The 15,894-nt window shown below is 38.4% G+C and overlaps 1 protein-coding gene and 1 long non-coding RNA gene across 2 annotated transcripts; one reads left to right on the top strand and one right to left on the bottom strand.

Annotated features, from left to right (window-relative positions):
• The first annotated feature begins 1,576 nt into the window (after window positions 1-1,576).
• spag1a (sperm associated antigen 1a) lies at window positions 1,577-15,280 on the top strand. Its single transcript, XM_042506033.1, has 8 exons — window positions 1,577-1,968; window positions 4,358-4,457; window positions 5,972-6,124; window positions 8,239-8,396; window positions 11,966-12,107; window positions 13,370-13,496; window positions 13,601-13,738; window positions 14,468-15,280. The coding sequence occupies exons 1-8, from the start codon at window positions 1,614-1,616 to the stop codon at window positions 14,471-14,473; spliced, it is 1,179 nt and encodes a 392-aa protein (XP_042361967.1). The 5' UTR covers window positions 1,577-1,613; the 3' UTR covers window positions 14,474-15,280.
• Window positions 7,135-15,300, bottom strand: LOC121957457. The gene is made up of 3 exons (XR_006106779.1): window positions 15,277-15,300; window positions 12,274-12,345; window positions 7,135-7,223 (listed from the first exon to the last, which is right to left on the bottom strand). It is a non-coding gene; the product is annotated as an uncharacterized LOC121957457 (long non-coding RNA).
• Between the last annotated feature and the right edge of the window lie 594 nt (window positions 15,301-15,894).

Genomic DNA, 15,894 nt, shown 5'->3' on the forward strand with positions numbered 1-15,894 from the left:
AAAGGTTTTGGTTAATTAAAAAACAAAATTTTCACTTACCATCACAATGTTTGTGTTTTTCTTCATTTGACTCCATAATTCATCACTATCAGGTCACCCACATATTGCCATAATCTTCAACTGTAAAGAAATTAACATCTTTAAATGACAAACATTTAGATGGATACAAGAACATGTACAATAATTTGAGCAATGTTTTAAAAACAAGCACATTTCTATTTACCTATTCCTCTGTTCTTTTATATTAATATTTATTTTTTGTTTTACATTGTTTTTAGGTAGTACAATAACAACAATTAAGAACAATTAACAATTAATTGCTGTACAATGTTCCAACCTCTCTGGCTTGATATCCTTTAAAATAAACCAGTTTCTACTTTGATCCCCACTGGTTGCATATCTTTGACAGTTGTCACCAGTGACTGATTCTCTTTTTCATTATCAACTGAAAGGCTGAAATGCCTAAAGCTATCCAGCAACTTGCAAGAACAAATGCAAAGATGAAGAAACCTTTGAAAAAAAACAAACAATTTTGTGAAGCTAAATAATTTAGAAGTTAATATTAAGAAGTTATCCAGAGCTATGTAACGTAGTACTAGTTATAGGGAAAAAAGAGACCACGTATAACTTTTGATACATTCTCATCCACTGCCAGTGTTACCTAATCTTTCAATAAGTTTGAAGACAACTGAACATACAAATTCAGGCGAGTAGCTACACATCTGTCACATATATATATATATAAACACATGAGAATATATTAATGAAACAATGAAGTGTTACTAGGTGGTTTTCAGCTTCCCTATACTCTTAGTAATGCTGCGGCCCTTAAAATCAAACTTTTTGGGGGAGTCCCAACCCCTAGGTATTTATTTATTTTTTTTTACAAATTTATATACATTTTTAAAATAAATAATTATTTTCCACATATTATTGACTGATTTATTTTACCCTGACTTGTCTCAGGGAGTCATGACAGTGAGCCAGCATCCAAAATAGACCTTGAAACCAAAGCAGCTAATTGATAACATTATTTAGACCTGTGCTTTTACAAGTCAAAATGTCTCATTGAAAAACACTAATTGGAAAAAAAAAATCAATTTATAATGAAATGAAAAATACATACAAAGCAAAGTTTTAGTGTTGTGACAGTGTGAAGGGCAAATATTTGAGTAATTTCACTTGATCAGTTGCAACAACAGACCATGAAAAAATGTACAGTTAGTGAAAACTGTAATGGGCTGTTTACCTGTTTATTGCTGTAGTTGCTCTTAATCTGAATTAAAGTGCATGTATTTGTCCATTTAGTCATTTAATTTTAATATTTATGTTTATTTGTCTGTCTGTCCGTCCACCCACCAGAGCCTTTTACTCTGAGGTCTAACGTGAGGCTCTCCCATCAGGCCTGTACTACTGCAGCACTCATGGATGTATCACAGGCAGCACTGCATCACTGTGGCACTTCCCCCCTCTGTGATGTCACACCTAACGTGTCATCCAGGGGGCGTGTCCAACAGAAATCCCCTGCCAGGCTCAGATGTAGCTGCAGCTCTGTCAGAGCGAGAGGCAGGGAGGAAAGAAGAGTTTGAACACACTGCAGAGGGAGAGCAGCGATGGGGAACGCGCAGGAGAAGCCCCCCGGCTATGGAGGAGGGGGAGGTAGATGGGATCAGGCCACAGCGGGGAGCGGGACGAGAAGCCGGGGTGGAGGATGTGAGGAAAAGCCCCCTTCTCACAGTGCTTCAGGGAAGGGGGTGGCCAATGGCACTCAGAGAGAAAACAGCCCTGGTGGACAAGAGGAGCAGAACAGCCCTGCAGTGGACACAAGTTATCTGGACGCCCCTGCTGGAGCTCTGCCTCCTCACCTGGCCCGGCTCAAGAATGCAGGGAACCACCTCTTCAAACATGGGCAGTTTGCGGACGCCTTGGAGAAGTACACACAGGCCATTGATGGATGTGCTGAAGCAGGTGGGAAAGATATGAACAGTTTGTGTAATTTCTTCAGCTTATCTGTGGAGAAACACCTTTGTTTATCAGACAAATTTAGGTTACAAAACATATTTTACTGTAAGACATCTCTCCGGTTTGTAGAAACAATTCTGCTTGTTTTTGTGTTTTGTGCACACACAATATACAATACAATTAAAAACACCTTCAATAACCTGAATTGGCATTGTCAATTGCATGCCACATTAAGAAACGAGGCTTATTTTCTCGATTAATCTATTACGTTTGGTCTAGAAATTGTCAGAAGACAGTAAAAATGACCCGGTCAACTACCCTAAATCACAAGTGGAGATATATAAATTGCTTATTATGTCTGATCAACAGTCCAACTGCCAAAAATATTCACTTTAAAATTGCGTTAATTGTACAGTATGCCATTTGTAAAGATGGAGTCTTTGAATGTCGGTATTTTTTGTTTAAAAATGATTTGGAGAAAAAAAAGGCTCATCATTTTAACTAAAGAGCTGTACAGTCAAAACATTAATGATAATATGACTGCATACCTTAAACTTGAGATATGCCAGTCTTAAAAATCATGGTTAAAGTGACATGTCTCTGCTACTTTTGGATTAAGAAAAATCTTCGTCTCATGGCCACAAGCAGAGGTGTGAACTCAAGTCACATGACTTATCTTGAGTCAGACTCAAATCACAAATCACAAATCTAATGACTTTAGACTCGACTTAGCAAATCCAAAAAATACTTGGATGCTTGGATTTTAACATGACTTGTGACTTCACTTGGACTTGAGCCTTTTGACTTGACAAGGCCACAGATTAAAATGTATGTTATAAAAAAGTGTGTGATAAATTAATTTATGTTCCCCCATTTCCTGAATCAAAAAACGTTAATGATATTCAATCCCAGCAGTTTGAAGGACAACATTGAAGAACTAATGGTATGTTACTGAGTGCCAGTTAGAAAAAATTATCCAAAAAATATTTCAATCATATATAAAACTATGTGTCTGTAAACAAAAGAAAGAAAGAAAGATGCAACAACTTTGTTAAGTTGCACCAGGAACAGAAAGTGGAAGCAAATATTTACACAGTTGACGAGCTAACGTTAGCTTAACAGCTAAGTAAACTTGTTATAGCAAGTTTGTTAAATAGCTAAATAAAGTAAAGTAAACTTGTTATGACAAATAAATGCGAATTTATGAGGCAATAGTGATTCTTGTAACTGTAACATATTGCATTACATTTATTGAAAGCACATTATGACTCATTTAGGACTCAAAACACAAAGTTTAGGACTTAGGACTTCACTTGAACCTTGTAAACTGATTCGGCACTTGAGTCAAGATTGACTGTCCTGGCTTGGGACTTTGGACTTGAGTGCAAAGACTTGAGTCTGACTTGTGACTTGCCAATGACTTTGTCTAACCGCTGCTGTCAAGTCATTAATGTGGAAACAACATGGTGACACAGAGACAGACGGCCTCCTCTGAGTATTCGCCCTTTTAATGCTATCAGATATAAGTCGACTCAGAGTCTTTAAGCTCCACAATCCACAGTATCCGGTTTCAGTTTTAAATGCCTTATGCCTGCCATGCTGCAAAATTTCCTCTATTTACCAAATCTGCATGCAAGTGTTCACCATGCTGCATTATCAGTCTAGTAAAGGATAAGTATTGGTCACATTTCAAATCTGCCACCAGTCTGTGTTCTTAAACTTTCAAAAACTGCTACTGAGACATGAGGCGTCGTAGCTGATTTGTGAGTGCAGTGTTGGCACGAGACAACAGCGCTGACCGTAGATAGAAGTCATATGCCGGGGAATGGGGGCTTTTAGGGGAGATTGAATGTCATGCTGCACCTTAAGGAGCACTCAGCCAACTTTTACTCTCATAGCAAGTGAGAGGGATCGCTTTTTATACAGCACTTGAAACAAGCTGACAAGACTTGATTTCATTGTAGACTCTATAAGAAAAGCACTGAAAACAATATGTGATTTCCTTTTTTAATATAATAAAAAAAAAGAAAGAAATGTATTAGTATCAGCACTGTTGACATCAATTTTGGGGCACTGAAGCAGCACATAATGACTGATACTCTGCTGGAGGTTGTGAAACTGCAGTAGAGGCTCAGAGGAGAAAGGACCGAGTAGAAAATGACTACCATTTATCTGTCCAGCATGCACCCTCTCAGCATCTCTGGACAGTCTTCATATTGGGCATTGTCTGTCGTTCTATTCTCTCGTTGGCCACAAAATATAGCAAAAGTTAAAAAAAGAGCTATTCTGTATTGAAAGTCTGTCCTTACACGTGTGTGTTACACTGACATGAAAGGTGACTGGACTGTTAATTCAGCATGGGGTCTCTCAGATAAGTGTATTTGTTCCCCTGCAGGTGTTGATAGTCCAGAAGACCTGTGTATCCTCTACTCCAACAGAGCAGCCTGTTTCCTGAAGGATGGAAACAGCTCAGACTGCATACAGGACTGTACCAAGTATGTGACAGGCTCTGTGCATGTGTTTCTGTTAGATTTGAAAATCCACTTTATCGATTTAGCATTGCACTGCTACGACTTTTTCAGGCTCATTATGGATGGTTAAAAAAAATATCGTCTTTTTTTTAAATTCTACGAACATTTCTTCCTTGTCAAACTCTAGTGCCTACATTACCCACAATTCAGCTCAACCAGTGACAGCTGGGACAGAGGATTTGGGTGTGTTATGCTAGTATCAGCTAATGTTGCCCTGAGCTGCTAGTCTGAAGCAGAAACGAGGAGCAGGTTACAGAGGTCTGGTAACCTTACTCCTTTAAAACTCCACCCTAGGGCTGCTGGCACGTTATCAGATTTTCACAACAAGATTGTTGTGGGCAACAGAATCCATAATAACAATTTTATTGCAGTATCTTTAGAAAATTGACAATAATAATAATGCTATCAGTCAAATGTATAACTTTACAATGTGTTTTGTCTCTTAGTGATTGAATACACTAAAAAATAATTGCATGGACATGGAGAGGGAGACAAATTGAGACACAAAACAAACATAATATGAAAATGAAAAATATATGCGTATTGTTAACAAGATATCAATATCTTATTTTTCATCGCCACAATCATCAGTAGTGGTGTACCGCAACACCCAAACTCCACACCCTCAGATTTTTAATTTTTTTTAAACTCGTACTCTTTGACCCAGATCCATTGACTTAAGTGAAATCACTTGAGGCAGATTTTGTGCAGCTCCCTCTGCAGCCACAAAAGGCTTATATGCAGTCATACTTCCAAGCACTAGTAAAATAGATTTTGATTTGTAAAATCAGATGCTCCCTCTTTCTTTTTCCCCAAAGTAAAAATTTCAGGTTTTGGAGTTAAGTTTAGTCACAGTTTTATTCCTTCAACAGTAGAGCTTGTACAAGATAATTCATTTTGGAAAAACTACATAAAAAGTAGTTTACCAAACCACTAGCTACTTAATGAAAGACGATTAAACGACAGTAGAACATCTTTAAAAAATGTTGCTTGTCAACATTAAACTAGTCTCAAAAAAAATTCAGCTACAGCCAAACTACACCACAGACATTGAAAACAGTCTGTTTCAAGAACATGATATTGAAGTTAATCTAGTAATTGAACTATACTGGCGGCAGGTATCACTACAAGGCAATCTCATGTTATCTCTGCATGTCTATTGAAATAATTTCAAAATGTATTTGAAACTTATTTTTTAAAAGGTTCAGTCTACATCTTGTTTTTTTCTGTGTTAGGTATCAGGCATTATCATTTCTCATATATTTGCTTCACAGTTGCTTTTTTGGCTTTAATTTTTACCTTTAATCGCCCCTTATAAACTATAAACACACTCCATGCGGCTGCAGGAATCTCTTTGTCTAAATACTCCCTCACATGTTTATGAATGGAGAGCCACAGATCAGCCCAGTTCCACCTGTGACAGTGTGCAGGTGTAGACAGTTTGATCCTCTGTCTGTGCGTCTCTCTGATCCTCTTAGGGCTTTGGAGCTGCAGCCCTTCTCCTTGAAGCCTCTGTTGCGCAGAGCTATGGCCTATGAGTCACTGGAGCGCTACAGAAAGGCCTACGTGGATTATAAGACCGTCCTGCAGATTGACACCGGGGTGCAGGCGGCTCACGACAGCGTCCACAGGTCAGCTGAAGACAGCCACACATTATCAACTTTCATCTGTGTCTGCTTGTTCTATCCTAACACTGAAGATACATCATTTAGCATTACATTACATTCTACAATATGCATTTAATAAGGGCTGAAGAGCTTATTAATCGCGTGCCATCGAGGCCTTAGAGTTTGCACATTTTAATTTTACCAAACACTGAAGATGAAGCTGATTTCACCAGCACAGTTGTGTTAGAAAACTATGAAACTGTCCCACGTAAAGACAACAAATTCAGTACCACAGAGCGTTCCCACTCAGTGTTGAATGGAGACAAGGAAAGTGTCCCAGTTCAGTACTACATACAGCATTTAATCTGTACAGTATTCTGTTTTTGCAGTTAGTATAAAAGAAATGAACATGTCCATTTTCAGTCTTCTGATCAAACAACAAATATGTTCTACATAAAGCTTATTAATTGTTTTTCTGTAAGTTCTTGGAGTTATGTCACCACAATCTACAATTAGTTTTACTTTATTTCTCACTCTCTATTTTGAATAGAATCCAAACTTAAAACATGCTTAGAATCCGTGTGTTGTATGGATTTGAGACACAACTATTTTGATTTTTTTTATTTAAGGTCCAGTGTGTAGAAATTAGGGGGTTTTATCGGCAGAATTGGAATCTAATATTCATAACTATGTTTTCATTAGTTTGTAATCACCTGAAATTAAAACTTGTTGTGTTTTCTGTAGAATGACCCGATTATGTCTACATTAAATAATTTCATTCCCACTGAAGTTAACAGAGCACTGAACTGAGAGTTAGCCGCTCGACTGGTGAAAGTCTCCAGTGCGCCTGCTCTATGGGCCCTATGATGGAAGAGCAGGGCGGAAGATTAGGGTAATTTCACATGTGGACAACAAACCTTATTGGTTTTGTATGTCACTGAGCAAATTTAATTAGAATGAATGGGTCCCTACCTCTGACACTGTATCCAGTTCTCTTTATACATCCATGAGCAGGTTTCTTCCAGAGAGTCCGCCATGTTGTTCATGCAGTAGCCCAGAATGGCCAGTCCAGCTGGCTGTAGACGGGGCTGTTTGCATTTTCACGTCAGCCACCGTAGTTCTCCTGCATGCACAAATTACAAGAGAAGTTTCAAATATCTGCTACTTATCTCTAGATGCCACTTAATCCTACACAGTAAAGCTTTAAAGGGCCTACTCATGTATTTACTACTCACACTGGTATTTTCACTTAATTTGGCTGATCAGAAAGAAAAATCATTGGTGTACTTAATTAAATAAATGATGGCTGAATTGCATTAAGCTTCTTCAGGTTTAGCGTCCTGGTACGCTGGTTCGCTATCACACAAGGCAGGTTTCCATTACAGATTAGCACAAAACAAGCCATATTTTCAAAAATGTCGATAAAACACAATTGCAAGATGGCTGCATTTCCAAGAAACATGGCGATAGATGTTCAAAACATTAGCAGGTTTATTTCTATTGCAGCTGTCATTATTTCCAATCGAAGGCATGCGTGGGAATGTTATGCGAGCGATAATGGAAAAGTGAGCCCCTATATGTGGGAGTGGACACGTGTGAGGGATGTCAGGGAGGTGATAGTCCAAGATTTCACAGAGGACTTGTGGATTAAAAACTTCCGGATAATTCAATCAACTTCTGAAGAGTTATGTGATGCAATAACACCTCTTGTAGTGTTTGCTCCATCATGAGGGAGCCAGTTCCCACAAAGCACATGGTCATAGCATCATATGACCTATAAAAGAGAAAAAAAAGTTTCTCCATTGCTGTCTTGCAAAATGTGGCCTTTTGGAATCACCTGAAATACCACCTCATGCAAGCGTAAAAACTTAATTACAATAAATGGGAGTTTTTTCGAAATTTCCTTGTTTCTATTAGGCCTGTTTTATATTCGCAATTTCAATTTACGCAGTTTGAGGGTTAATGGGAACCCACCTATTTTCACACTGTCAGGACTTAGTGGGACACTTGAATAAAACAGAGCTGTCATTAATGTTCTTTTCACATCACAGAGGAGCACATGAACCCAAAGCATTAATCTATTTAATTACACTGTCCGTGCTCTCACTGCACGTCCCACTCTCCGTGTCCTCTGCCAGGATCACCAAGATGCTTATCGAGCAGGACGGACCTGAGTGGAGGGAGAAGCTTCCAGAGATTCCCTCCGTCCCTCTGTCCGTCCAGCAGCAACACAGAGACAAACCGGTCAGCGCCGAAGTGGCTCAAGCCCGAGCCGCCAGGGCTGTGCAGGAGGAAGGTCAGTGACATCACTTCCTTTTAGCTTAGTGAGGAGTTTTTTAAAAATAAAAATGTGCTAACGGTTCATGCACCCCTAGTCTTTCCCCTAAAACCATCCTCAAGCACAGGCACTCACACTCTGCAGGATTATTGCTATCACTGTGATTTACTTGATTTCAAGGTTTACCGAAACACAACTGTTTCTTGTCTTATTGCCTGGTGCATTATGGGTGGTAAAGCCTGAAATGAATCCGTTGAATTATAGAATCATAAGGCAGAAGCAGCAGCAGAAGTCGGTCAGTGAGAATCAGTGTGTCAAGCTGATGAGCAGCAATGAAGGCACTCCAGCTGGGAGATAGTGTGTGTGTGTGTGTGTGTGTGTGTGTGTGTGTGTGTGTGTGTGTGTCATCAATAATGCAGAAGGGAAGGCGATCCACACAGAGTAGTGCTGCTGTAATGGAACAATCCAGGTCAGGTTTCTTGTAGACTTTTGCTGCTCATCACACAGAGAACTCTCCACATGTATCATATATTCAAATATATTTAAATACATGAAATGTAGTATATTGCTATAAAAACACATACAAACATGCACTGTAATATAAATGTGTAGCATTATTAGTATGCACTACATGACATATACACAGGATTTAACTGTAACATAGATAAAGACACAACCTACACAGAGACAAACATTCATAAACACTTAATGAATATAGCTCAAAGTCAGAACAGAGCACATCTTTGAATAGCACACTGCTGTTGCTGGGAAACAGATGGGAAGTGGTTCATGTGGTTGTCAGTGTTTAACATCTCATATTTACTGGCAAAATCTGCTTTGTCACAACAGCATTTTGTACTTTTAAATGATAAAATACCAGAAGTTACAAATATCTGTATTTCTGACCCACTGACCTAAAGTCAGTACCTTGATAACTAGATTTAAATGCCTTTTTGTTGGCAACTGGGGTTAAGTTTAATTTATTTGCAGATGTACATTATTAGAAAAAAAATAAATTAAAAGAAAAACTTTGAACACTGTGCAGTAGAGGTTAGGGGCCATACATGGATTAACCATTTAAAACCTTGGTTTGATATCTTACAAAAATACGGTGAGAAGACAATGAGCGACTAAACAAGACATTGCCCAAAAATTATCAAGCAGTTATTTAAAAAAAAAAACCAAATACAAGCAAATTCTCTGAAATAAGGGGAAAAAAGTAAAGTAAGAAAACAAAAACCATCAAGAAAATGAAAAAAATTACACTTATACATTTTTTTACTGTAACGTATTTTGAATACATAATTAATTATTTTAAATATTGTTTTATATGGATATTTTCCCCCTTTATTCAAATGTTTCCCTTTTTTAAAAACTAATTTTCTGGTCATTGTCTTGTCACCCTTGACAAATTTCTTGCAATTTGTGGGACATTTCTTTCCCAATTACTCATTGCCCTTTTCTCCATGTTTTCAAAAGAAATCAAACCAGTTAGCTCAGGTTTTAAAGGGTTAAATTGCTTTAAAAGGTGTGTGAAAGCAGCATCAGGAAACTGATGTAGATCCACATTTCAAAAGGTTAATATCAGTAGCCACTGTGTTAAAAAAGAAAAACAAAGCAACAAAGACTGCATAATTCATCAAAGTTTCAAGACTAATCATTAATGCAAAAGTGACACAAACTGTAACAGCTGAAAGTGTGAAATGTACCTTTATAGCATAACTGTGTTGCCTAGATACAAGAGATGCATCAGACAGTGCCTTGAGCTCCTGTTTCGTTTTACCTCTCAACCCAAGTGTAATTTTTGGTGTCATGGGGCCTCTTTTTTGTTCGTGTATGATAAGTTAGTAGCTGTATAACCGGAGATAAGGTTGATGTGTGTTTTAGTGTTAAACGACGAGCATCATTTAATAATTCAGTGTTGCTTAATTTTTGACTATTGTCATCTTCCACGTTCCCCAAGCAACCTAAACTAAGAAAATGGACCCAAACATACAATTTATGAAAGAAGTTTGTTTACGATTTGAGACTAATTACAATGAATCCATGAAGTGTTAAAAAATTGAGCTTGTCCTTTTTAGATGTTTTTTGAATAACGATAATTTGTTGATTGCGTTAATTAGTAGTAGGTTGTATTTCAATGATGATTTGAATGGTGTCACATTCTCTGTCCGTCCCTCCAGTCACACTCCCACGTCCCCTCACCTGCTCGTTCTTATTCTCCCCCTGTCCACCTGTCCACCTGTCCACCTGTCCACCTGTGCCCTCTGACGGTTCCATCTGCTCCAGTCACCTGACTCCCTCCTTCACACGTTCACGTGTTTCCACTTTCTCTCGTCTGCTCTGCAGTAACCTCTTTCCCTTTACTCCTGGTCACCTGACCTTCCGCTTGTGTCACTGTGAGAATTTCAAATGAGCAGCCTCCGTTCGTGTAGACCAGCAGTTGAGTTCACTTTCACTTTGCTCTGTTTAGAACACAATGCTTTTCTTTATAAACCAGATACATCAAAATCTTGTTTTCTTTGTGGTTTGTTTTAAATAAAAAAAACAACAATAAAATCCATTCACAGAACTGACTGGATACATTAATAACACACAATTAAAGCTTGATCTCAAACTCAAAATGCTTTGTGATTGGCTGTTAAAAAAGTGGGATACAGCAATTTGCATGCTGTATCCCACTCTCCTGTGTGAAGATTATCTTTAAGTGGCAACAGATGATTTAGCACTACTGCTGATTCAACATGGATACCTGCACATTATTATGTATCAGATGCATTGTAACCTTATGTTTTAGCAATGATGTGCTTGCAAGTGGTTATGTCAGGCGCAAAAAGCACTTGGTTATATGGTTAGGAAAATATGCTTTGGCCTAAAATACATGTTTTTGGGGGCCACAATACTTGCAGGAAAAGCAGCTATGTCATGGGGAAAAGAAAAACCATCCTATCCGACAAAACACCAACATTTTGAGCCAGAAAAGCTGATTTAAACACAGCATATTATAATATCATGCAATATTTCTGTTTCAAATGAGACTGAACAAGAACAGTGGTACTCTGCTCATCAATGTCAGCTACAGAGCAGTGTTTGGAATAAGTCTGACTGAAGACAGGTGCAAAGCAGCATGTAACAGTATTGACAAACTCCTCAGCCAGAGGAAAAATAACCTTTGGTATACAGACATGGCCAAGTGTGAATTTCAAGCCTTGTCTTGTCTCACTTGATAGATAATTTAGAATTGGGTTGTTTCACTTATGATGATCTGTGTGTGTATCCGTGAGTCTATGGATATGTTAGAGTTTGTGTTTGTTCCTCTCAGCACAGCAGAGAGCTCAGTAAGCAGGAGTTGACTCAGACTGCTGCTGAAAGGCTGATGGATTTATTGATCACTCTTGAAAAAGACTGTGAGCTGAATTGATGGGAAAAGCATCTTGAAAGACAAACAGTGTTCAACGCAGTCTGCCTTGACATGAGCAACATCTCCTTAACAAGCAGCAAAACTGAGGGAGAAGTACGAATCGAGTTTTAAGGTGTTTTTTTTTCATGTGTTTCAATACTGAACTGTTGCAAATTTCTGTCAACAGCCAGAAGAAAAGACGCCCGCTTCACTTTACTGAAACGAGAAGGCAACGATCTGGTCAAGACAGGCCACTTCCAAGAGGCTCTGCAGAAGTACAGTGAATGTCTCACGTTAAAACCCGATGAATGTGCTGTCTACACAAACAGGTACGCATGACACGACCCCTACGTGCAACTTTAATCCATAACTGCACACTTACAGCAGGATAGTCCCTGAATTAAACACTGTACTAGCATTGTATCAAATGATTTTCAAACGATTTCACTGTCACAGACACATTTCTAATGTGGAATAAAATCATGAAAGTTTTACCTCAGCTGATTCGTCTGGTGTGAGGTGGTCAAAAAACTCCGTCTAATCTGTCTTTTTCTCGCCTTGACGTTCCTACAAAATAAAATGTTAAAATTTTATTGCAAATTTTTAGTCTTGGCTCATGAATGTAGTGAAGGTAAATGGCACCAACATTGTTGATAACCAATAGCTTCACTTTCTCCAGCACCAAACAGGAAGCAGTTAACCGGGTAAACAGTGAACATGGAGGGGATGCTGTGGAGGCTAACAATGTGGACAAGTGTTGTTCTTTTGTACTGTGGAAAAGGAGGAGAAACTGTTGTGGAGTGAACAAGATATTTAGATTTGATTCAGTGTGCATCTGATCCACAACCAAAACTTATTTTAGTGAGAAATCCAATTTTTTTAACGGTTCGCCTCTCATTCTTTTGGTTTCCTCTCAATAAAATAGTGCAACAAACAAATAGCCAACAAAATGGAATATATAGTTATATTTAATATGAAGTTTGTACAAACATACAGTTTTTCTTAATGGATTATATTGATACAGAATTGACAAGCATACTGTTGACACATGGTGCCTTTTTATCTTGTGTTTCTATAATTATGTATTTGTGTTTAGATGTACAGAATTATTTATATGTTGTATTTATTAAAGGGAGTTTGGTGTAATATTTTTGTAGGAGCAGGATGGGAATTATTCTCAAAAGGAATCTAGTTGTAGTTTTGCAAATAGTGACCCTGCAAGATCCCCAGTCTTTGCAAAATCTTATAGACTGTGACTAAATAAGTTTGTAGGTTGGCACAAGGTAGACACTGTAGGTAAAACATAGGGCGTAAAAAAAGTCTAATTTAACCTACCCTATCTGCTGTGGGCATCTTGAGCCAGTAAGTAGCTCTAAGGATTGTAAAAATGGGGACCAGAGCTTAAGAGGTAGCATAACGTTGGTTCTAAAACTGTCTGAGCTCTTTTAAGGACAGTATAATATGAAAAACAGTAGAGGGCACCACATGATTATTCATCTCTCTAATCCATAACATCCACTACCTGCAGCAGTACGATAAATGACAGAAGGGGACGTGCTGCGTTCACTGACTCCTGCCCTCTTTTCTTCAGAGCCATTTGCCTCCTGAAACTGAGTCGCTTTGAAGAGGCCAAACAGGACTGTGACTCTGCACTGCAGCTGGAGCCGAGCAACAAGAAAGCTTTCTACAGACGGGCCCTGGCTTATAAGGGTTTACAGGTGCCCGTCACTCCCACATCATAAACACATACTTTATTTTAGGCGCGGTTTGTGCATTTATTTACTTAGAATATATATTTTTAATCTAAATTCCTTCTATCCAGGACTATCTGTCAGCCAGCAGTGACCTCCAGGAAGTCCTCCAGCTGGACCCTAAAGTTCGGGAGGCCGAGCAGGAGCTGGAAGTGGTGACGAGCTTACTGAGACAGAGCCTGATGGACAGCAGTGCACACACAGGGAGGGTAAAAGATCTGTTTATATGCCTCATACAATAACCTCCTCAAGAATTCTGTGATTCTTTAGGACAGGAGCAAAACTGAAAAAACTCACTTTTGAAAAGTTAGGAAACAACCTGTCAGTTAAAATCATTTTAGCAAATATGAGTTTTTCACAATTTTTCATCAGTATCATTATATCGACGCCATCGGACATTGAAGATTTTTTTTGATATATATATAATTAAGTTCAGAGATTCTATTTTATTGACCAAAATCTCCTTTCTTTTCTTTAAATTGCCCATACGCACTAAAATTAAATGAAAATATATTCATTTTGTAAATTCAACTTTGAATGACTTCCTTTTAGATTTTTAACGCTAAGCCTTATTTGCATTTTAAGAGGCTGAATCTGAAATTCAGAGCTTATGAGTTGGCTGCACACAGTTCTCAACATGGAGGCAGCTGAGCCGGCAGCTAATGGTGCTATCTCCTTAAAGAGCGCTAAACAGCAGCAACAGACGGAGCATGTGTTAACTAGCAGGGAACCAGGGGTGGGCACTACTCAAAACACAGTAATATCTTATTTTCCGGATATTTTAAACGAATAAAAAACTCTATAAGTATTTTATTTATTTATGTTTTATCAATACCCATAGATCCTACACACTGGACCTTTAAATGTTGCACTTATTCAAAAAACAAAAACAAAGAATGAAACCATTAACAGGGCGATTTTTTGCTCATTTCCTCCAGGTTTGATGTTTGCGGAGGAATATGGAGGCAGAGGAGTAAAACAGGTGTGGACACAGTGCTGTCGCAGCTATGGAGGAAAAGGACTCTTAAAGCCATCAACTGTCGTAAGTAAGACCTGTAAAAAAAAATGGAAATGACTGGTGTTGCATCCAGGGACGGGCTCCCTGGATAACCAGCTTTCAGCTCTGCACCATCTGCAACGTGTGCAAACCACACCATAACTCCTGAGTACACACTACCTTACATAACAGGCAGCTTTATTTGAAAAGGCTAACGTCAAGGTACTTGTGACCCGCTTGCACTATAAATCATTCACATTATGATGTAAGGTACTGTACATACAGACTCATGTAACAGGCTTTGGAGAGTTGTTTCATGATGGAGTAACACAGGGAAAGTTGGAGTGTATTATGTGTGCCTTATTGAGATTTCTACCACAATTAGGACAAAGAACGCCAAGATTAGAAGTTTCACTTTAAATTGTTATAAAGATTTTGTTTGGTTCACTGAGCTCAAGACAAAAAAACACCATTCACACAAAGACACTAATTCAATTCCCAGAAAAAAAGTTTAAAAAGGTGAACGATATCTGGCTCTGTCTTTATGTATCCACGGTTTCAGTTATTCCAGCTATTTCAGGACTTTTGTCTTTGTTTACATGTAATATCAGTTGCTACATATGACAAAATATAAGCCAACACATTATTGACAGCTGCAAAACAACCTCCAAAGTGAGGTGTTTAAGTATAATTTAAGATTTAAAGGGCCATTTCACCCCCAAAATAAAAAATACATATTTTTCCTCTTACCTGTAGAGCTATTTGTCAATCTCGATTGTTTTGGTGTGAGTTGCTGAGTGTTGGAAATATCGGCCGTAGAGATGTCTGCCTTCTCTTTAGTATAATGGAACTAGATGGCACTCGGTTTGTGTTGCTCAAAGCACCAAAAAAATACATTTAAAAAAAACACAACAGCAATGTCTCTTTCCAGCAGCGTCTCCCAAACCTCTCCTCGAGCACCACCCTTTCCTGCATGGTTTGGATCTCTCCCTGCTCCATCACAGCTGATTCAAATGATCAACTCGTTATGAACTTGTGAAGCTTGCTGATAACAGGCTGATCACTCGATTCAGAGAGATCTAAAACATGCGGGACAAGTGGTACTTGAGGAGAGGTTTAGGAAACGCTGCTTTACAGAAATTATGACCCACTTGATCAAGATAATCCACAGACTCACACCAAAACAATCTAGACTGATTAAAAAGCACTACAAGTGAGAGTAAAAATATGTATTTTTGATTTGGGGATGAACTGTCCCTTTAAGATATCCCGAGCTCAGTTATTGTTAACGATAAATTGTCACTTTACGAGTTTAGTTAATGTAAGTTAGCATTACTTCATCGTGTACTGTAAGACTTATTGTAGGTC

Source organism: Plectropomus leopardus, chromosome 18 (assembly GCF_008729295.1).
Source record: "Plectropomus leopardus isolate mb chromosome 18, YSFRI_Pleo_2.0, whole genome shotgun sequence".
NCBI classification, from domain to species: domain Eukaryota; kingdom Metazoa; phylum Chordata; class Actinopteri; order Perciformes; family Serranidae; genus Plectropomus; species Plectropomus leopardus.

Coding starts and splice junctions, on each gene's coding strand:
- spag1a (XM_042506033.1), top strand. CDS start 1,614: ATGGGGAACGCGCAGGAGAAGCCCCCCGGCTATGGAGGAGGGGGAGGT. Junction 1,969..4,357: donor TGATGGATGTGCTGAAGCAG/GTGGGAAAGATA, acceptor GTTCCCCTGCAG/GTGTTGATAGTCCAGAAGAC. Junction 6,125..8,238: donor GCTCACGACAGCGTCCACAG/GTCAGCTGAAGA, acceptor GTCCTCTGCCAG/GATCACCAAGATGCTTATCG.